Raw genomic sequence first — 22634 nt, 5'->3', positions numbered from 1 at the left:
GTTAAGATTAAGGTATATTTGCCAATTTCGCACCACTTATTAAATTTTTTTTAAAGAAGAACGTAGTATTTCATAGTCAGTGGAACTCTTAATTTCATGAAAAAATGACACTCGTCAACAAACAGTCGCAACTTGGCAATAACTACGGTCTGGGTATCATTATTGAATATTAAAAACAATAGTGGCCCAAGCACAAATCTCCGTGGGACACCCGAAGAGACATGATCAAATGAAGAGCTTGCGGTGTTTAACTGCACATATTGTCGCGGTTAAAACAGATAATCTTGGACCCAGTTTAATATTTGTTCGTTGTTTAATAATGTGCTCAGCTTGTTGAACAGCCTTTTGTGGGATGCGCGATCGAAAGCTTTCGAAAAGTCTGAATAAATTACGTCTATCTATCCCCGTTTGTTAATTACTGAGACGAACTGGCGAACAACTTCAACTAATTACGTAATTGTGGACACTTTCATACGAGATCCATGGTGAATGCTGGTAAAAAAATGATTAAACTCGAGGTAGGACGATATGTGCTTGAACACCACATATTCTAGAACTTTAGTACACGTGCTCAGAAGAGAAAGAGGTTGATAATTGGAAATAAGTTTAGTCACCAAATTTGTCTACGGGTATTACTTTGTCAACTCTCCACCCCGCAGGGACAGTGGAGGTACTTACTGAACATCGGAATATGACAACCAAGTATTTAGAACACCACTTGAGATGGGATGCAACCAGGAAAGAAAAATAGCCTTTCTTCGATTTTCTTTAGTCACTGATCGTTCTTCTATTGGTATTCTTTCGGATTACCTTTAGAATTCGGCAGCGTCTATCTCGTGGAAGCCGGGAATATAATTTCCCCGAAATTCTTCCAGCACTCACCTGCCATTGGCTGTCTGAAATCATGTCACAACTGCAGGTAGAATACTGAATGTTTTTATTCTCCCTGCGTTTCGTGATAACACGTTCCACGGCCACCTTTTCGTGGATACACGTTTCATGGACACGTTTCGCCATTCGTTACGCGAATTGCACGCTGTAGTGGCATTTCGTCTCACGTGTATTCCTGAGGCGCGTGCTCACCGACCCAGCCCACCCTTTCACGCCGCTTCATGGTGGGTGTTCAGGGCTCATTACAAAAAAAAAAAAGAAGCTATTTTGAGTTTTGTTTAATGAAACATCGCCTGTTGATGAAACGATCTGTCGATAAAACGTCGTTCGAGGAACTGATTGCACCGCCAATGAGGTGCAACTGGCGGTAGGATTTCGAGGAAAAAATTATGTCAGCTGCCGGGAGGCTGGACACTACCCAAGAATTACCCGGTTGTTGTTTGCTTTGCAATCTTCTCATTTGTATAACAGCTGAGTGGTACCTCTTCACATATTACAAATATATTTATTTATTACAATACCCTCAGGGACAAAAGGCATTACAGAGGGGGTGGGGCAACCAAAAAATGAAAAAAAAAGGGTACAAAAAGAGAGCAAACACAGCCGAGAATTAACATCAACAGCTCGAAACACAGCACTCTGGTCAAAAAATAAACAAAAGGACAATCACGACAAAAGGTGAGCAGATAAGGTTTTTTTAAATAAATCAATTGAAGGTATATTAACAAACGAAGCGGGAAGGTGGTTCCACTCAAGAGATGTTTTTGGAATAAACGCGTTCAAAAAGGCTGATGTGTTACAATGAGGGACACCAACTTTGAATGGATGATCAAAACGCGGAGAAATGAATGGGGGCTCAAGGAACAGTTTATCTTTCAATGACGTGTTAGAATGATAGATCTTGTAAAAGAGGCACAAGCGCGATATTTTGCGACGTAAAGAGAGAGAGGGTAGGGATAGACTGAGTTTCATGGAGGAAACGCTTGCTGTACGATGATAGTTAGAAAGTATAAAACGAACTCCGCGATTTTGCATGGCTTCCAGGTTAGTTATAAGTGTCGAGTGACCGGGATCCCAGATAGCAGCAGCGTATTCTAATTTTGACCGGACCAGGGAGTTATAAAGCAGTAATTTCAAAGAAACGGGGGCCAGTGTAAAATTTCTTTTTAGAAAACCGAGCATAGAGTTAGCGTTAGCAATAATGTGGTCAATGTGGGTTTTCCATGACATGTTATAGGTAATATAGACACCCAGGTATTTGTAACAGGTCACAGACTGAAGTTGAGTGTTACAAATTGAGAGAGGTGGAAGAACCGTGTGACGACGAGAAACTCTCATAGACTTGCACTTGTTAATGTTAAGGGACATCTGCCACAATTCACACCATTGGGATACAGCACACAAATCATTTTGGAGGAAGAGTGAATCGGATTCATTAGTAACTTCACGATATATCACACAGTCGTCGGCAAATAAGCTAATAGAAGAGGATACACACGTAGGTAAGTCGTTAATGTAAATAAGAAACAATAAGGGCCCCAGAACGGACCCTTGGGGGACACCGGAAGTGACTGGACTTAGAGAAGAGTTAGCATCATTAGTATACACAAACTGAGAACGATTAGTAAGAAAACATTCAATCCAAGACAAAATATTAGGATCAATATGCAAGTGACTGAGCTTGAAAAGTAAAAGTTTGTGAGAGACTTTATCGAATGCCTTACAGAAATCTAGAAAGACGCAATCAACCTGGGAACCACGGTCGAGGATGGAAAGTAGGTCATTAGTGAAAGTGATAAGCTGGGTTTCGCAGGACAGTGATTTGCGAAAACCGTGTTGTGATGCAGTAAAAAAAGAATTTGAATCAAGAAAGTTAGCAAGATGTGAGTAAATTACGTGCTCTAAAATTTTGCAGGGAGTACTGATAAGGGAAATGGGTCGATAATTGGAAGGGTTATGTTTACTGCCTGATTTGTGAAGCGGAATCACCTTCCCAATTTTCCAGTCGTCTGGTAAAACGCCAAGGTTAACAGATTGTTGAAATATTTTGCAAAGAAAAATGGAAATGTAATTTTTAGTTCTCTTAAGAAATTTCGGTGTGATATTGTCAACGCCACAGGAGGAAGATGGTTTTAGATCATCAATAAGTTTTATAATTCCGTCATAGTCAAAAGCAAGTGGATCCATTTGAAAAAAACCATATCTCGGGAAAGTACCAGGGTAAACAGGAACAACATCACTAGCGAATTCTTTGACAAAATATTCATTAAAAACGGAAGCACAACTTTGACTAGGAACTATCACGCCATCATCACATGTCAGCGAAAGCACTGTATTTTTAGACCCGCTATACATATTCCAAAATTGTCTAGGACTGTTAGTTAGCATAGAGGGGAGGGTTACAGAAAAAAATGTTCGCTTGGCCTCCGCGATAGCGGTCTTATAGGAACAAGCTGCTGCGCTATAAGCTTCCCATCGTTCAGAAAGTCCAGTAAGCTTGGCAGTCCGGAAAAGACGTTTCTTTTTATTATTGCATAGTTTGTACTTGTCTACAGAATAGGCTATGTGTAATAAACTTGTAGGAGATTTCAAAACAATTCTTTGTGCCTGTTTACCATCCTTTTATCAAAGAGCTTGGCAAATGCATTTGCAAACAGCTGGGCAAGTGCAACGAAGGCCTAACATCAGCACCAATAACGGCCAACATTACATGGTGTAGCGTTTCCCGTATTGTCTCATATTACGCCGGTCTTTGCCAATGTGGGACCACCATTGGCTGAAACCATGGTTTAGCAATAACCCAACATTGGTAGAAATGATGGGGCCAAAAATGGCTAGAACGATGGCTGAACAGTGGCTCAAGGTTGGTACCGATTACTGGGATAACGTTGGATAGGGTAGCGCTTCCAGTATTGTCCGATATTGAGGCCGTTATTTGCCAATGTTAGGTCAATGTCGTACCAACATTGGTGTGCTGCCTGAATTTGCTTCGAATGTTGATGTTTTGCTTCCAGTTGAAAAAAATAAATGAGTATTTTTTCAATTTACTGTTTTATAAAATTCTTGATCAGATCGCCCAACAATAAAGTTGTAGTTCAATTAGGAAATGTTTATTAGCGAATCGTCAAAATACCCGCTCCTTGGTGAGTACTGCGTTTCATTGCATGTTCCCCACGACACTCATGGCGAATGATTTCTAGCCACACTATCAAGTTACCAGCTTCTATGACTAATCTTTATCATGTTTGTTTTCATTTTAACGTGTCGAGTGTATAGCATTTTGCCCTAACCTTTTAAACTTCTCTAGACATGAATCTATCACGAGTATTCGAAGTCAGAACTTCTAGTTTGTTCCCCTTATCCGTACTAATTATGCGCTTAAATTTCTAGTTTATAACCTGCCCATATTGCTCAGCAACTTTTGTTTTTAGCACATCGATATTAATTAATTAACTAAAACAATGTGTGCGTTTTCTTTAGTTGAATAGTATTGTTTTATTTTAAAATTGTATCGTGTTCTGAACACGCGGTGAAAGCGGGCCTAGTCAAGCTTCTTATTGAAAGCTTTTTGTCCGATGTCCTGGCACAGATATCTTGCAATAAAGTTCAAGTACAAGTTTCAAGATTCTCTTTAAGGCCACTTTTTTTTCTAGCTTTATTCCGTGTGAACTCACTCGGGGAAAGAAATTACATCCAACAAATGTTTAAGTTTAAAGACTCATGTGGTGCACGACTGCACTTTTTGCTACGAAAGAAACCAAAACACACCTTTGAAATGGTGAGAGGAATATGATGGGGACATGGTAATCCTGGAGCGAGGGGGCATAAAAGGACGGACATACTACACGAAATTGCTTTATTTTGGCATTTAACAAAAAAACACAAAAACGCTCCGACAAAAAAAAAAAAAAAAAAAAACTTCCTTTGAATAATGTTACCAACGCATTGAATAGCCATCATTCACTTTTAAACGTATTTGAATGCGACTCCAGCATATCTCTCTGACTTTTTAAAAAAAATTATATCTTGGATGATTCATTTCTTATCACTTTATCGAGGGATAAAGCGCAACTTCTGAACGGCAGGGTCATTTCCATCTGTAACGAGAGGATCGAGGCAGGGAAGCTGTCGGCCTTCTTCGGGCTGGACGCAGTACTTTTGCATCAGACAGGTCGCGTACAGGAATAGCTGGACTGTGGCCAGTGACTCCCCGGGACACATTCGTTTACCTGGGTGTAAACAGAGTAATTCTTATCAGCTCTCTTCTGTTAAAAATAAATTGGTTAAAAAAAAAAAAAGAGCAATGGCGACTTTTTGTTTTGTCGAATTTGGTTTTCAAGTATCCGCCCATAATGCTAAGTACACAGTGATATCTCGAGTAAACAAAATATTTACTTACCGAATGAGAACGGTATAAAATATTCTGGCTTTTCAAGGAGTTCAGTGCCATCGGGTGTTAGAAATCTGGTGGGATCGTATTCTTCCGGTCGTTTCCAGTAATAGGGATTCCGATTCATCGCCGTAGTGTTCGGAAGGACCACTGTGCCCTTTGGAATGAGAAACCCCTCCAGAAGTATGTCTTCTTTCACTCTGCACAATAAAAAAAAATCGATTTATATAGCTTTACATTATTTTGATTTTGTATTGTATATGCTGCTTCATGTGTTTTTACCTGTAATTCGACCTGTTGTTAGTTTTTATTTGTGTCTTAGACATGCATGGTTAACACAGAAAGTGCGCACTGATCTAAAACCTACAAAAATATCGCAGCCTTGGATTAACATCTACATTACACACATCTTTATCATCGTTAGGATTATATTTGGGCAGATATTGCGAAATAGTTACATCCTGCGAAATGTTGGTCGCGCATACAAATCATACTAAATTGAAACATGTAAAAAAATGATTCTTTACATTAAAAATTGGGGTAAATTGTAAAAACGGCAAAGAATAAGCCGTAAGACAAATGTGCGCTTATATGAGCACAGAAATATCTCGCCGAACTGTAGCTGGTTCGTATTGCTTCTTGGGGTTTTTGCACGTACTAGACAGAGACTGCTACAATACAGGGTTCATTTTTTCTGACACGAAAAACGCCACTTTCGGTTCTGCAATCAAGTGCATCAGGCGGTTTTCGGGGCTTGGTAGGAATCACCCATAGTCTAGTTATTATGTGATATATTTAGCATTTCTGGTGCCAACACACTCTGAAACAAGCCCGTGAGTATACTTTCCCGCACAACACTCAGAGAGCCAATCACCGCAACTTACGGCGGCAGCTCAGCGGATGATGATGCGGAAACATATGTTTAGAACAAAAAACGCAGTCTGAGTTGTGACATTAAGCCATGCAAGCGTGTCATTTTGCATTGCATAATATCACAACTCTGATGGCGTTTTTTGGTCTAAACTAATGTTTCTGCATCGCCATTCGTTGAGCTGCCTCCGTAATTTGAAGTGATTGGCTCTCCGAATGTTTTGCGGGAAAGTAGACGCATGTGATTTCTTTAGAGTGCAGACGGGAAGCCTCCTTAGGGGTCGGGGGGACACCAAAGAAGTCAAGTGGTGTTGAAATAAACAAAAACACACACACAAAAAAAAGAACTTAAATCGTCAAAGGGTATACCCCCCCCCCCCCCCCAAAAAAAAAGGCTACTGACGAAATTTACGTAACCTGGTCTAGTGCGACATAAAATATATAGCGTTAATAAGTGGACAATACAGCAGCTAATATAGCACTCTGGTACGTGGTTATAATTGTCTTATTAACAGCGTAAAAGAGTACTGTGTTAGCTGCTCTAGTCATGAACATGCACAGGTATAAAAGGCAGAGTAGCTCAAAGTGGGTTCCAAAAGGGGCACGAGAGGTGCGGGGGAGGCCTGTTGATCCAAGGTGGAAAGTGCACATGGTGCCCCGTCGAAAATGCAATTCATGCCCAAAACTTGGGCAGCCCACACTCTAAAGAAAGCCCGTGCGTCTACTTTCCCTCACAACACTCGGAGAGCCAAAGTTTCATCTGCGAACTCAATCATGATTTGTAAGCCTAAAAAATGCGAGGCGATAGGACACTGCCCAAATATGTGTCTCGTCGTATCCATCGACGATCAGTAAATATGCAAGGTAGCTCGAGTTTGCAAGCCGGGGGACGAAGGCTTTCTATCTCCATGTCCTCCATGGCCGACTACAGCGTTCAGGCTCGCTCAGAGCCGCGGACGGCGTCGTCGCTGACAGGGAGCTGTGTGTAACTGTCGGCCGTCGAAGAAGACAGCGCTGGCTCGTGGGAACCGTTACCCGGTGTAACGATTCCTTCGTTGAGAAAGGACGCCGGTGGCGACTCCGGAGGCCTGGTCAGAGCTGAACAGGAAACCTTCTTGTCAGTCTCTATTAAAACAGATTTTGTCCCTTGTTCTTCATTGTAAGCGGCTCAGGCCTTTCCTCACGTCGTTGTTGCGGCTTGGAACGAAAGGGAAGGGGCACCTGCGTCATGGCAGGCGCGAAAGACTTCTTGCGAACGGTTGCCATCATGAACTGCGCTGCTGAATTTGACATGACGAAGTGATTAATCTTTAACGTGTAAGCGAGCGCCATTCTGTACTGGCTCTTTTATTTTATTTCGCCGAGCGCATTCCAAGCAGGCGCCATTGTGTTTTGCCTTTTTCTTTTATTTCGCTGGGCGCAAGGTTCAGTTCTCAGAAGATTGTGTTTTATTTTGAACTCCTCGGCGCCGGGAATCTCGCACGTGGATGCCCGTGCCATGAAGGCGCGACTGGCTGGCGTCGGGCAGGATGCGGATCGGGCCTTGGGCGAGACCAAGCTGCTCAAGAAAACTATGAGTCAGTCTAACAGCGGGACTCAAAGCGAGAGTGTGTGTGCGATGGTGGTACGCGACCACCAATAGTGTCCGTCTTGTAAACTCAAATTGTATCAAGAATATTAAATCCAGTGTTTCTTTAATTCCAAAAACCCATTCGTCAAGACCTCGTTTATTATCAAGAAGTTATTTTATTTGAAACGACCATACGATTACATATCAGAAGTGGGATTATCAACCAACTCCTCGGAACGAAGAGCGGACCGAAGAGTGACACAAGCAATCAAGTGCGTCAGGCATCCAATCCCGTGGACCCTGGATCGACGAGTCAAGTGCGATCAGAGTCAGGTTGGAGCGACCCACAGTGTGACAGGTGGGCGACGTGTGTGTGAGTGCCTGCGATTGGGGGCTTCCCATTGTGCGGAACTCAAGGTTCAGGTACTGTCGGATTTTTCATCTCCCTGTGGAACTCTTTATCAACAGAGTTTTCATCTTGCGTATGAGATGTAGTGTATTATGTTGTGGCTTTATATTGTTTGTGCGAGCGTGTGTGTTGGGTGTAACTACATGTACACAGCTCAACGCTTCACCATGAACCAGGAAACGTCGGGAGCGTCTCCGAGCCAGGCGGGTTCGCCTGAAGTTGCTCACTCCTTGGGGGACGGGTTTTCTTTGCACGAGCTCTTGGGAATGATTCGAGAAAAGGATCGTTTGTTAACGGACCTCTTGGGACGACTTGCCCTTCCGGCGCAGTCAGGCGCAGCGGACGTGAGCGGCGTGGCGACGTTCCAGGTGATGCCTGACCTCAGTAAGAACATATCCAATTTCGACGGAGGCGAGGACGCAGCAGCAGCGCGAGACTGGATTGAGAACCTAAAGAGGACGGCGACTCTTCATAAGTGGCCGACACCTTTCCTCCTGGAAACGGCAAAATCACATCTCACAGGAGCTGCCAAAGACTGGTTACGCTCACGCCATGCAGAAATTGCGTCGTGGGAAGATCTAGAGTACCAGTTTCGACGAACATTCGTTAGCCAGACCCGAGCAGCGGAACGCTGGAGGGGAATGCAAGACCGCGTCTAGCAGCGAAACGAGAGCACGATTTCCTACTTCCATTCGAAGATTCGTCTTTGTGGAGAGGCAAACCTCGACTTCTGCGATACTCGCGAGCAAGTACTCACCGGCTTGCGTTCGCGACAACTGTGCACCATGTTAATGGGGAGAACACACGAGGACGGTGATGACCTCCTACACGACATACAGGAATTCGAAAGGATCGTTAGGGAGCGACAAGAGCGCTTCGGTGGACAGCGTGAAAAAGGGGCTGCTACCGATACACCGCGAAACAGAGACCCGGGTATGACGTCTGTCAAGAAAACCGTTGACGAGAGAGACAACAAGGATAAGAGATCACCAATACACAACGAAAAGGGTGAGCGTAAGTGCTACAACTGCTCACGGTTCGGTCACATTGCGCGTGACTGTCCAGAGCCAAAGCGCCCACTGAAGTGCCTGAGCTGTGGAAAAACCGGGCACACTCAGCGTCACTGCATCGAAAGAGCTCCAAGGAGTGAGACCAACGCCGTAAGCAACTCAAAAGAGAGGAGTTTCTCTGAAGTGCTCCTTAAGCAAGTCACATGGAATGGCGACAAAAAGCTCATTGGAATGATTGACACCGGAAGTTCCGAATGCCTCTTGCGCGCGTCTGCGGCGGCGCGTTGCGGTGCTGAGCTGATGAGAGACGCAACACCTCTTTATGGATTCGGTAACCAGGACGTCCCAGCAGTAAGGACAATTGGTAAATGCAAAGCAGACTTGGATATTGACGGTGTTACCGGGAAGGATATCACAATTTTTGTTGTACCTGACGAGGCCCAGTTGGTCGACCTGCTCGTTGGTCGACCTGCTCGTTGGTCGAACTTTCACCGAGCTCCCGTACGTGACCTATGCTAGGCTAGGCGGATGTCTACGCTTTTGGCACAAGAGTCAGTGTCCTTTCTCCCACCTCGAACCCTTGAGCGACGATCCCAAGTTGATTGTAAAGACAACCGAAAAATCCACCCTCCAGGCGAACGTGATAAATTGGATCACGCTGTCATCAGAATCTGATGTCACTGGCCCCGTACTTTTCAACAACTGTGGAAAAGAAATTCTTCTCGACATGAAAGACGGAGAGATTGCTGTTCCAGTTTTCCCAAGCGGAAATAACGATGTAGTCATTAAAAAGGGACAGCGTCTTGGACGTGTCACTGCGGTCGACATTGTAAACACGCTCGGTGAGGAGGACAACCAGAGAAACCGAGCGGAAGAGAGTTACGAAACCGAGAAACAAGTGGTTTTCACCACGGCAATTCGGAAGCCGATAGACAAGAATCAGGTCGAAGTAGGTCCGTCGGTGACCGAGGTGCAAAGGAATGAGCTCCTTGATCTCCTGAACGAGTATCGGGAGTGCTTCGCTACGAACTTGAGCGAGCTTGGGTGCACAAATGTCCTCGAAATGGACATCCCGGAAGTGCCGGGAAGCTCACCAGTTTCGGTTCGGCCTTACCGAACAAACGTGGCCGAAAGAGATACGATTCGTGAGATCGTCAGCGAATGGAAACGAGAGGGAATTGTGAGCGAGACGCATTCCGCTTACGCAAGTCCCGTGATCCTTGTTCAGAAGAAGAACGGAGAGAAGCGTCCAGCGGCAGACTATCGACGATTGAACGCCCAGACCGTAAAAGAAAAATACCCCCTACCAAGCATTGATGATCAACTAGAAGGACTATCCGGAGCAGTGATGTACACAGTTCTCGACCTCGCTCACGGCTACCTTCAGGTTCCCTTGACTGACGATGCGAAGAAGAAGACAGCTTTCATCACTCCGGACGAGACCGGTCAATTTGAGAGGATGATATTTGGACTCACGAATGCTCCGTCCGTGTTCCAGCGTCTTATGAACCACGTTTTGGGGCCGCTGAGGGGAACGATAGCTATGTGCTACCTGGATGATGTGCTGATTCCAGCGAAAAACTGGGATGACACCATTACACGGCTGCGCCAAATCCTCGAAGCCTTCAGGAAGGCGAATTTAACCCTTCGCTTAAGCAAATGCGCTTTCGGAAGAGACAGTGTGGATTTTCTGGGTTTTCGACTGAAGAACGGAGCGGTGCAACCCGGCGCAGTTAAGGTACGCGCAATCACGGAATTCCCAGTCCCAGAGAACCCTCATGATGTCAGACGATTTTTGGGACTGACGAGCTTTTCCCGACGCTTCGTCCCGAAGTATGCGTTAATCGCTGAACCCCTCACAAGGCTCACCAAGAAGAATGAAAAGTTTGAGTGGAACTCTGAGCAAGAGGAAAGTTTCCAAGTTTTGAAGTCAAAACTAACATGTGGACCTGTACTTCAACTGTACGACCCGAATGCGGAGACGCAGTTGCATACAGACGCCTGTGCGAAGGGATTGGCAGCAATGCTCCTTCAACGGAAAGACGACGAGTGGCACCTTGTCTATTGCGTAAGCAAAAGAACGACCGACGCCGAGAGCAACTATCACTCATCGAAGCTCGAGTTGATGGCTATCGTTTGGGCGGTGGATCGGCTTAGACCGCTGTTACTTGGAATCCATTTTACTATTGTGACTGACTGCCAGGCTCTGGTGTACCTTAATGCACAACGAACACAGAAGCCCCAGATTGCAAGGTGGTATGATTTGATCCAGGAGTTTGATTTTTCAATCAGGCACCGTCCCGGATCACGGATGCTTCATGTGGACTCACTTAGCCGAAGCCCAGTTGAGGAGCCGGTGGATACGATGGACTCTGTCCTTGAAAACCGCTTCGAGATCTGCCTCACCTATAACCTTGCAGACCAAGTGCTAGTGTTACAACGAGGAGATGAAGAGCTACGAGAACTGGTGGCCATACTAGAAAAGCCAGAACATTGTCGCACCGGGCAAGAGAAGGGAAGAGTGAGCGGCTACGTTCTGAAGGATGATAGGCTCATGAGAGAAATCGAACACGACGGCAAGAAAAAGTACAAGTTTGTGCTGCCCAAGTGTATGCGGAAGGCTGTAGTGGTGCAGTCCCATGACTTAATGGGTCACTTCGCACTTGACAGAAAAGTTGCCAAGATTCAAGAGAGCTTCTGGTTCCCGTGAATGCGGAACTACGTTCGGAAACACATTTCACAGTGCTTTGAGTGCATTTCCAACAAGATACCTGCTGGCAGACGAGAAGGTCTCCTTAATCCCATACCACCAGGCACGCGACCATTTGAGGTGGTGCACATGGATCACATGGGTCCATTCGTGCAAAGTAAGATGCGAAACCAATACCTGCTTGTCATCATTGACAACCTAACAAAATTTGTGAGACTCTTCGCAGCGCGCGAGACATCGACCAAGCACGTACTGTGGGCTCTGCAGGAGTTTATCCTAGAAAGAGGCCTGCCGAGAACCCTAATCACAGATAGGGGCAGTTGTTTTACTTCTCGAGAATATGAGGAGTTTTGCGGTGCACGAGCCATACACCACGTGCTTAACTCTACACGACACCCGCAAGCGAACGGTCAGGTGGAGAGGGTGAATAGGACAGTACTTCCTGTCATCACAACCTCGATGACAGACCCCCAGCAGCGCGACTGGGACGAAAAACTGAATTTAGCTGAGTGTAGTTTGAACAACTCCGTGAACAAAACATCGGGAAGGACTCCCTTCGAGATGCTACACGGATATCAACCAGACTTTCACAACACCGCATTAAAACGGCTAGTCGAAGCTGAGGGACCGGCGTGGCAGGACCCCAAGGAAATGCGGGAACGGGTGCGACAGCACCTCATTGAGGAACAGGAAAAACTGAAAACCGCATACGACCGAAGACACTTTCGTGCGCGACTGTACGATGTCGGAGAAATAGTCTTTATGAGAAAAGCTACTGAACCAACAGGCAAGCCAACGAAGGCTCAACCGAAGTACAGAGGGCCTTTGGTTGTGACTCAGGTTCTTCCCTCCGACACATATCGCGTCACTGAGCTTGACAAGACCAAGGCCAGTAGATTCGCAACTACGGCGCATGTTTCCCAGTTGAAGGGATGGACGTCGACAACAAAGAAAACACACTTGGAAGACGACACTTCATCGTCAGAAGAAGCAGAATCCGCCAGGGACGAAGTCACCGTTCAGCTCCCGAGGCGCTCTGCACGTAGGCGTGCAATTCCGAAATGAGCACATTTGCAACACATATTATTTTTCGCTTGTGTCGATTTTGTTGTTGTTGTTTTTTTTGTTGCATAACGTGCATTGAAGCATTTATGCGTTTCTTGTGCTGTTCACGTATATGTAGCGTCAATTCCTGTGTATTCATATGTTGCTATTATTAAGAAACATGAAAGATTAATCTTTATTAATTTGTATAAGCATTGCTTTAAGTTGTCGTTAACGAGGACGTTAACAATGCCAGGATGCCCGAATGTAAACGAGCGCCATTCTGTACTGGCTCTTTTATTTTATTTCGCCGAGCGCATTCCAAGCAGGCGCCATTGTGTTTTGCCTTTTTCTTTTATTTCGCTGGGCGCTAGGTTCAGTTCTCAGAAGATTGTGTTTTATTTTGAACTCCTCGGCGCCGGGAATCTCGCACGTGGATGCCCGTGCCATGAAGGCGCGACTGGCTGGCGTCGGGCAGGATGCGGATCGGGTTACAGCCTTGGGCGAGACCAAGCTGCTCAAGAAAACTATGAGTCAGTCTAACAGCGGGACTCAAAGCGAGAGTGTGTGTGCGATGGTGGTACGCGACCACCAATAGTGTCCGTCTTGTAAACTCAAATTGTATCAAGAATATTAAATCCAGTGTTTCTTTAATTCCAAAAACCCATTCGTCAAGACCTCGTTTATTATCAAGAAGTTATTTTATTTGAAACGACCATACGATTACAAACGTAAGACATTTCTTCAATACGTTTGATAGCACGACAACATCAGTATGTTGTCGTGCTTCTGGTATGTTGAAATCCATCGAAGGTATTAAGTATTAACATTTTCCTGCTCTACGTTTCCTTACTGTAACCGAATTCCACATGGAAGCTGTCGTAAATCCCGTTGGCTGCCACGAACTCCGTCTTGAACTTGCGTGCTACCTTGGCACGGAATATTTGCAAGTTAATATTGAGGTTCAAAGAATATTAGTTTCCACTGCTGCCTTCGACTTCGGTTGATATAAACGTAATTTTTAAATAAAAATAACTTTTTCAGACAACCTACAGATAGTGCAGTCGCCTGGGTGGCTGTTATGAAATGCATATTCATGCCCGATGAGGCGACAGCTCCCACAACCCTCTTCTGTCACATGATTCAGCAAACCCATATGATAAAATATTTGGCAGAGTTCATAAAAACACATGACCAGGACAAACCAAACATACAAAATGCACTTACAGAAACGCTACATAAAAATGACAAAACCCAGAAAATGAAAACCACACAGTCATCTATAAAGCGACGAAACTACATCTATCCATATATTCAAGCTGCATAAGCACGGCAAAGAAAGTTGCACCAAGTAATCAATTCGCAAAAAAAAAAGAAATGATAGCAGCACGCTGCAAGTCAATTATCCACCTTACAGCAAAAATATAAAATAATGTTTTTTTTTAAGTCTGCAAAAAGAAATAACAAAACAAAAACACTGCACCAAGAGAAGACTGCATTAACGTACTCAAAAAGAACTCAACCTGGCCCTCTTGAAACGACAAAAGGCACAGATTTATGTTTATTCGTTGGAGCTTGCACGGACATAACTCCCTCAATATTGGTCAAGAGATAAGGATAGTTGTACAGAGGGTCGAGTAGTGAAAAATCAAATTTTTGTATGCCATAGTTACTGCGTATTTTTTCGTTGTTGTAGTAAATGTGCCAAAAATTGTATGCGTGATCTTTCCAAAGATACCTCTTGAAAAAACAGTTGGATCGAGTTTAATTTGATTAGAAGGAATAAGGCCAAGTTCTTTTTAAAAACATTTGAGTAGTGAATAGCCGGTGTTTCCTTAAAGGGACAATGAAGACGATTTTATTTAATTTTTTTAAATGGTGTTTTAATGCTTCTTGGGAACATAGCATGCCGCCCAATTTTTTGTAGACATTTATGACGCGTATTTATGTGCCGACGAAAGAAGTAAAGAAACCGAAACTGAACCATCTCCAGTCTCGTTTCTGGGCCTCCGAAAACGGAGGTGACGTAGGGAGTGACGTCCAGTGTGAATAGTCGCTATCGGTAGTATTTAGGAGATCGCGGTGGCGCGGTCGTTGCGCCGACTCTGTCAACATCGACAAAAGCCGCTCTCGCGAGCGAGTTCGAGCTTCCGTCCCGTGACCGAACACCAACGGAACGGGAGTACGTGTGTGGCGGCCACTGCCAACACCCGACGGAGACCGCCCAGCCGGCAACGAGCGGCCCGCATGCCGAAGGACGGACGCGGGGGAGATGCCGAAGGGAAAGCGGCAGTGATCCCGCCGTTCCGGGATCCGGTTCCTCCGCGGACGTCCTCTTTTTGTCGTCAAAGAACACGAACAGCTACCCACACGTGAAAACTAGCGTCGCCCGAACGAATACTGGTCTTCAGTCGACCGTTAGAACAGCCATCTAAAGCTACCATTTTGCAAAATCTTTTGAGTACCGTGTTCTTTTTTAATTTTATTTTGTTGGCCCATAGTTGCTCGTTGCCGGTTTCGCGTCCAGCGTAGCAAAGAAAAAAACAATGATGATACTTTATTTACGGTTTAGTAATCATTTCCGATCCGATTTATACTTTTGATGGTTATTCAAGCGGAAATTAGAACAGTATTTCTAAAAATCGCGAACTAAAACGTGACCGAGGGCACGGTTCTCGTTTCGACCAATCGCTGACGCGTCTCTTGTGACGTCGCGCTCCTTGGCCCCGCATCGGTCACGTGAGCTCCGCTTCTCCTGGCTTCTCCCGCAACTCTTGGGGCGTCGCCCCAGTCGATCTCGGTACGATTATTACCGCGACTGTTTAATTGATTTGCGCGACACGCAAGCGCCGGTTTCGGCTGAAATTTGGGCAACGTGGCCTGAGACGTGCCTGGAACCCAGTTCAATCGCCAAAAAGATCTCCGAAATTGCCTTCATTGTCCCTTTAAGAATGGAGCGGAATGTCTTGTGTACGGTGCATTTTCGACTATGCACAAGACCCTTTCTTGGGGTACGGGCATGGTTTGTATATTAATTTTTGTAGTCACCCCCATACTTGATGGCAATAGTAAAGACATCAATTAACAAATGCACAATATAACTGATTTTTTACTCGATGGGGAAATAAATGTTTCACTCTACGGATAAAGCCAATGAATAGTGAAATATTCGTTCTTACTCTATCTACATGGAAGGACCAATTTATATGTTAATAAAACAGAACTCATCTTTCCATTGATGGAAGGGCAGTCGTTCATTGTTCTCGGTACAGTTACGGGGTTTTCAGGTACACTTCAAGATTCATGTGTACCCTATACGCTCACCATAGGTGTAATCTATCTTTGTTTCACGTACGGAGAAACTTTGTTTATGATTCATACACGGTATCTTTTTTTACGAGCTCTAATAAACCCGTAAAGTACTGAGAAGCTTCTATCATAGCTTGGGTGAACGTGTTTAGGCCGCACAATTACGAAGATGATATTTTTTTAGTTAAGAATCATATACAAAATGATGTTGGCGAAAGAAATGTTACCAACGTTGACCCTTGTCACAGATACGTCATAAAACGCCGCGTACCGGCTAAAAAGCTAATTCTTTATTATACGCATATTATGAACTTGTTGGAGATAAGAGCAGCAAATAAATGAAACAAACTGACAGTCTAGTTCGAAGATAAGAGCAGGGTACTGGAAGTCGCGCTTTGTTGGATTATAGTCTTTTAAATAAAATGATTCATCGTCGCGTTTCAGAGTTTGCCATGGTATATCATTGGAAAGACCACGCAGTATTACGTTGTAACAAAAAGAAATCCCTTCCAATTTGCGTTTTTGCCTATAAAACCATTGCATTCATGCAGGTGAACGTAACGCTGTTCGGAAACTTGTTTATGCGAATATACCAGTCCTACCCTCTGGGAAAGCCTAGTAGACCCTCCTTCCTCCATCGTAGTAGCTCCCAGATGCTTGCCATGGTGAAGGGCATCTCCAGTCGGTCCTTCCAAGCGGGCTGTCTTTCGCGACCCACAACACGGTCGATTTCAGCGTGAATCCTGGACTGCACTTTGTACGGGTTCTGGGCGCAGATGAGCAGCAGCCAATGAATCGCGAGGGGTACTCCAGCAACACCAGCCGCAAAGAAATCCAGGGCGCAACCTATTAGATGGCATTCTGCGTCAGATTAAAAGAAATGCCTTGTCAGGTTTAATGTTGACATATTTTGACTGCGTGTCCTGTCTATGAAAGCAACCTTCATGGGTTCTCCAAGCTTGGGCAAACTTTCGCCGGGGCGAACGTTTTACGAATGTTTGGTGCAATTTAGCTACGCCAGGCATGTCAACGTTGAAACAAATTAAATTTTGAATAGAAAAGGAAATAGTATATAATCGCGTATAATATACCAAATAAAGAGCCACTAGGTTGGTTTAAGGGGAAAATAAGTACGCGTAACTGAAGCCCAAGTATAATTCAGAATGATCATGTGGTCCACATTATATTTCTAATAAGCGTTTTCTGCTTCGCACACAAATATATATCATGCAAAAAGAAAATATTGTAAGGCTTTTAGCCTTCGTATAAAATATGATTTAGGAATATGACGTGTTCGCTCGGCTTGTACTGTAATAAGTGTTTATTCATCACTGTTTTTTCTAAATTTTGACTTAGGTTGTTCGCGGAGTCACGCAGTGATATATGTAATAGATACGAAATAAAAAGACTACTTTTGCGAAATTTCCCAGGAACACTTCCCACTATGTTTAACGGACACAGTCATGCTGACTTTACCGGTTTAACCATTTACTTTTTTTGTAACATAACGGAGAGAGAACTGAAACCAATCAATCTAAACCAACCAATCAACCGCAATCGGTTTTAGCATATATCACATATGAGTTAGTTTTCCACAATGTCTATTATTTAAGATGTCTAACAATTTGAAAGGCATGGCTACTTTTGTGATGACTAATGTTAATATGGCACATCTGCCTTCGTTGTGAAATTGCAGAGACCAGTGGTTTAGACACGTTTGAACAACAGAATAATTTTTATTGAGTCCCCGGTTAAATCTTTGGGAAACATTAATCCCCGAGCCAAGAATTACTGTGCTTCCGACAACAGTCAGCAATACGCTGAGAAATTTAGTTATTTCCGTTTTTGTGTGTGTGTGTTTACTCATGACAGCAAAACGTTTCCGGCAGTCCTTGGTTCGACGAAATTTAAATAAATTTTTGAAACAATACGCTGAATGTGCTGCTGGGTACTTTGCTACAAATGTTCAGTCATATATATATATTTAAAGGTTTTACCAAAACCATAGAAGATGGCCAAAAGTATCCCAATACGTTAAGGTGGATCTGCTTCTTCTGTGGACAATTATCGGCCAATATTTCTCATTGGTACTTGTTCAAAACTTATCGAAAACCTTGTTTTAAAACAACTTTTTTTACGTTCATTATCAATCACAATATTGTTTATCAGTATCAACGCGCATTCCGGAAATCTTTTTGTCAAAAGTCCAATTCATTGAAACAATGGATGAACATTCCGAAACAATAAAAAATATGGTGGTATTATATTCGTAGAATATAATCTGAAAATATGTTTTTGAATATTTTTAGACTTCGCAAAGGCTTTTGATAAAATGCCTCATCCTTAATTATTACGCTTAAGTGGAACCTTATTTAGGAACCAAACGATCACAAAATAGTTACGCTCATATCTATCACCGAGAATAAAATTTCTGGAGCCTGGAAGCTGTGTGTTTAGGCGCGCTCCTGTTGCTTCAGAATTACCACGAGGTAATCTGCTAGGCCCATGCTTGTTTTTATTATTCATAGAAAACACCCTCTATGGTATATGAGTCTCAATAAAGTTGTTTGCTGATGCGTGTGCCTAGTGACATAAAATTAAAACTGCACACAAGAAAAGTAATGTAATCCATTATTTGCGCTCAAAATTAGAATTAAACATTGGTGGGACGAAGGGCAGATTGTGTTAAACCCTAGAAAATAGATATTTATGTAAATAAAAAACAAGCAATTCCTAAGTTAAAATTATTGCATAGGTGATACCAGAAGCGCTTTATAAAACAATGGCAACAAAATTTGTTGAGACCTTTTCGCGAGCATACTAAAATAGTATAGGATGAAACTATATTAAAACATTTGTCAAAACTCGAAGAGAAATTGAATAGCTTGCATTCACGCTTGTTTAAAAAGAAATACCATCGTTTTCATTTCCCCAGTGTATCTTCCAGACTTGCTAAACACCCGGCTTTTGAATTAAAAACAAACTGCGACCGCTTGAAATTTATTTTCCTAATACTTTGTGGTTTACTTAAAATTTACAAAAATAATTAGACGAATATGCTCATTGGTGAATGCACGCGACATCGTCATATTACGTAAGCACATTATTGAACCACGTGCTGAAGATGATCATTTAAACTCAAGTGTTTTTTTTTCTAAATAAAAATAGAGAATAGAGCCAACTTCCTTATTCAGCCACCGTTTAAAGAAATACGTGTAATGTTGTGAAAGCATAACGTTTGACAATATTTAACGAATTTTATTACTTCTAAGGTGCTTGTATGTTTTGATGCCCGATTTTTTTTTTGTATTGTGTCCATCATTGTTTTTCGTTTTCGTATATATTACCACTCCCGTAAAAAGCATGCATAAGGCTGAGGGTATCGATGGTGAAAATGAAGAAATAAATAAATATTTACCCCGATAATGCGAATTAGGGTTGTCCTTTTGGTCCATCATTTGCTTGAGATATCCGTCAATGAAATCGCGAGTCGTGTCCTCTTCCAAGGTATCGCGGTGTTCCATAACCCGAGCACTAAAAAAATGGACGCATCGCCACAATAGGAGTTAAAAAAATATGAATGCCAGGAGCATATATTTTCTGGTTTTCATTGATTTCTTAACAGCGAGCCGCCATTAGCTTTTTCTTCTTCAAATTTTGGCTTTAGTCACAGTGCAGTGACAACGGTTTGTAATAGTACGGTTTTTCTTCTGAACAATATTTTTATCTTTTGGGATTGTTAAGCCATCAATGCAAAAAGCATTCATTTGCCAACCACTGTCTAATTTATTCACCCAGGAAGACGACCGAAAAGCACGTAGAGCGCTAAATAGAGATTTAAATTAAACCAGCCAGTGCTGCTCTGAATGTCAAATAAATATGTTAACCTTAAAAAGGTCCACGTATAGAACATAACTAATAAGAAGAGCATAGCCATTTTTTTTTTCAGTACCACACCGAAATCGAATAATTGAGCTGAGCGTAAAATATTCAATTGGGGAATAACAATATGTCAGAGCCTGAAATGGCAACTATATATCGTAAATTTAGCTAAGCTGCGTGCAGGATGTTATAAACATTAACACACCACCTTAAAATATGTCAAAATGAAGATAAGTAATTCGTCATATGGCTCTGATACTATCGGCACTAGAATATTTCTCGCTGGTTTTTGAATCCCGTTGCTTGAAAGCATAGAGGTAGGAAGCTTCTAAAGGCTACATGACGCCACCAGAGGCGAAGTGAGAAGTTTGGAGGGACACACTCCCAACGATGACCAAAACCAAAAGACGCTGAATGAAAAGTAGAGTTCGTCTTTTTGTTGAATAGGGTCTCTTGATTTTGATCGTCGTTGGTAGCGTGTCCCTCCACACTTCTGACTTCACCTCTAGTGGCGTCATGTAGCCTTTAGAAGCTTCCTACTTCTGTGCTTGGAAGAGTACCACTGCAGGTAACACCCCTAATAGCACCCAATTTTAGATAAACTTCGTAAGAGTAATTAGAGCTGATATGACTGCGGACTTGAATCATTGGAGGTTAGAAGAAAAATAGCACTCTTAAAGTTTTTTGATTCTTAAATTTATTATGTCCTTCTAAAAAAACCCACCCTATACAAATCATGCTTTTGTGAAAAAAAGATCGGCTAGGTTAAATTACTTTACAGCATTGCAATTTCATCTAGTTAAATTTGATGTGCATAAAAATTTTTTTTTGGAAATGCAATAAACAACATGAACAAGCTTCCAGAACACGTTGTATCTTGTAATGATATTTCGCAATGTGAAAAAAGCCTTTATGATTTTTCATTGTGACGAAAACGTTAATATATATTATGTTTTTCTTTGAAGGCTATGTATTTTGCGCTTGATACCCGCCTTGTGCATGCGTCCTTGTAAACGAGAAAAATGTGTTTGCACAGAGACGTTCTGCGAAAAACCGTCATGCTCGACAATCACCCCTTGGAAACAAGTGATTCTCATCTAGTCACTGTACCAAGCGAGGTATTGATGTTTAGAAAGTCAAAACTCAATAGTGGATCTCACAAATGCATTTTACTGCGACCAACTGCGACAGAACTGGTTTTTAAGCGTTTGTGACTGCTGCGCTGTCAGTCGCAAGCAGTCAAAGAGGCTGAAAACCGGTTTGAACTTCTCCGGTCGTAAAAGGTGGCGAGTGTGGGATTTAGCATTTACACTAGCTTGATTCTTCTCACAAAGACGGGGGGAGGCAGTATGTGTTGCGCTACCACGCGCACGAAGTATGTTGGTTGTGCCGTGTCAGCGGTCTTTACCAGCATGATCATGCAAGTGTAAATATTTTCCTTGTGCGTACATGCAAGAAACTTTTGCAAAACTTTTGTTTCTTCGCCGTTTAAAAGAAATTAAAGCTGTATATTCTTAACCTTCACACGGAGAAATAAAATAACTCACAACACGAGAAAAAAATGTGTGTCGTCTTATTCGTTATTTCATTTTTCCGAGTCCCTGGGCTTAGGTGATGCTATTTCCGAACCAGCTCGTTTGCGCACTTTTGCTGCTTGCAATTAAAACTATCTATTTTCTAATGATTTTATTGATAATTAATTTCTACGTGTTTGGCGGTACTTTTTTTATTTGTACTTCAATACATGAACAGTTACGTCTAGAAAATGCCTTTAAACATACCTAAAAATTTACTTGCCTTTTACGACATAGGGCACCGTTGGCCGCCAGTCTCAGTTTTTGTCTGTTGCGTTCACTTTAATGCATAAGGGCTCATCTCGTTTTTACTGTATAAAACTGTGACTTGTCACTACAAAATGTCATAACGGCCGAGGAGGGCGTTAAAGAAGATGCAGAAAGACAATTCAGAATCTGCGCTCTTTTATCCTGCCCCCGCCCCCCCCCCCCTGCCTTTCCTAAAAATAACATAAGAAAATGAACTTACCTGATAAATTTGCGAGCAAAAGCCAGTTTTTTTCGTATCTTTGCTACTTCCGTGAATGGTACGCAGGCCATGACTGTGCGGAGCCACACCGGATAGAAGTCTACCAGGGAGTTAACGGCAAGTACGCGCATAAAGTTCATGATGTGGGTTTTTACGTCTCTATGTTTCTGGTCGCTATCCTTGTAAGTTGATCCAAACAAGACAGCACTGATGACATTAAAAGAAATTGAGAAAAGGCATTCCTTGATTGGAATAGCGGTTCCTTTGGAATCTTCAATCTGGTTCGCCAGGGACTGCAGCTGTTGCTGCTTGGAATATGTAAAAAGATGTATAATATGAGTACCAATGCGCGTACGTGCACCGAGATAATATATTTATAATATATTAAGAATATTTTCACCACTTTGAGTAAGGTCAAACTACAAGCGAAACGACATGCCTTGATATGATCCTCCACAGCAGTTTTCCCAAATCCGTGATCTCGAAGCACCCGCAGACAGAAACGT

General features: G+C 42.9%; 1 protein-coding gene across 1 annotated transcript; it reads right to left on the bottom strand.

The window, feature by feature from the left end:
• Positions 1-4941: 4941 nt before the first annotated feature.
• On the bottom strand, positions 4942-22283 carry LOC8031171 (cytochrome P450 2U1). The gene is made up of 5 exons (XM_002404542.5): positions 22129-22283; positions 19622-19737; positions 16806-17064; positions 5291-5481; positions 4942-5120 (listed from the first exon to the last, which is right to left on the bottom strand). Exons 1-5 carry the CDS (start codon positions 22266-22268, stop codon positions 4942-4944), a joined length of 885 nt encoding a protein of 294 aa, XP_002404586.5. The 5' UTR covers positions 22269-22283.
• Between the last annotated feature and the right edge of the window lie 351 nt (positions 22284-22634).

Source organism: Ixodes scapularis, unplaced genomic scaffold (assembly GCF_016920785.2).
Source record: "Ixodes scapularis isolate PalLabHiFi unplaced genomic scaffold, ASM1692078v2 PGA_scaffold1__304_contigs__length_218370807, whole genome shotgun sequence".
NCBI lineage: Eukaryota > Metazoa > Arthropoda > Arachnida > Ixodida > Ixodidae > Ixodes > Ixodes scapularis.
This window is presented reverse-complemented; position numbering and strand designations above follow the sequence as displayed.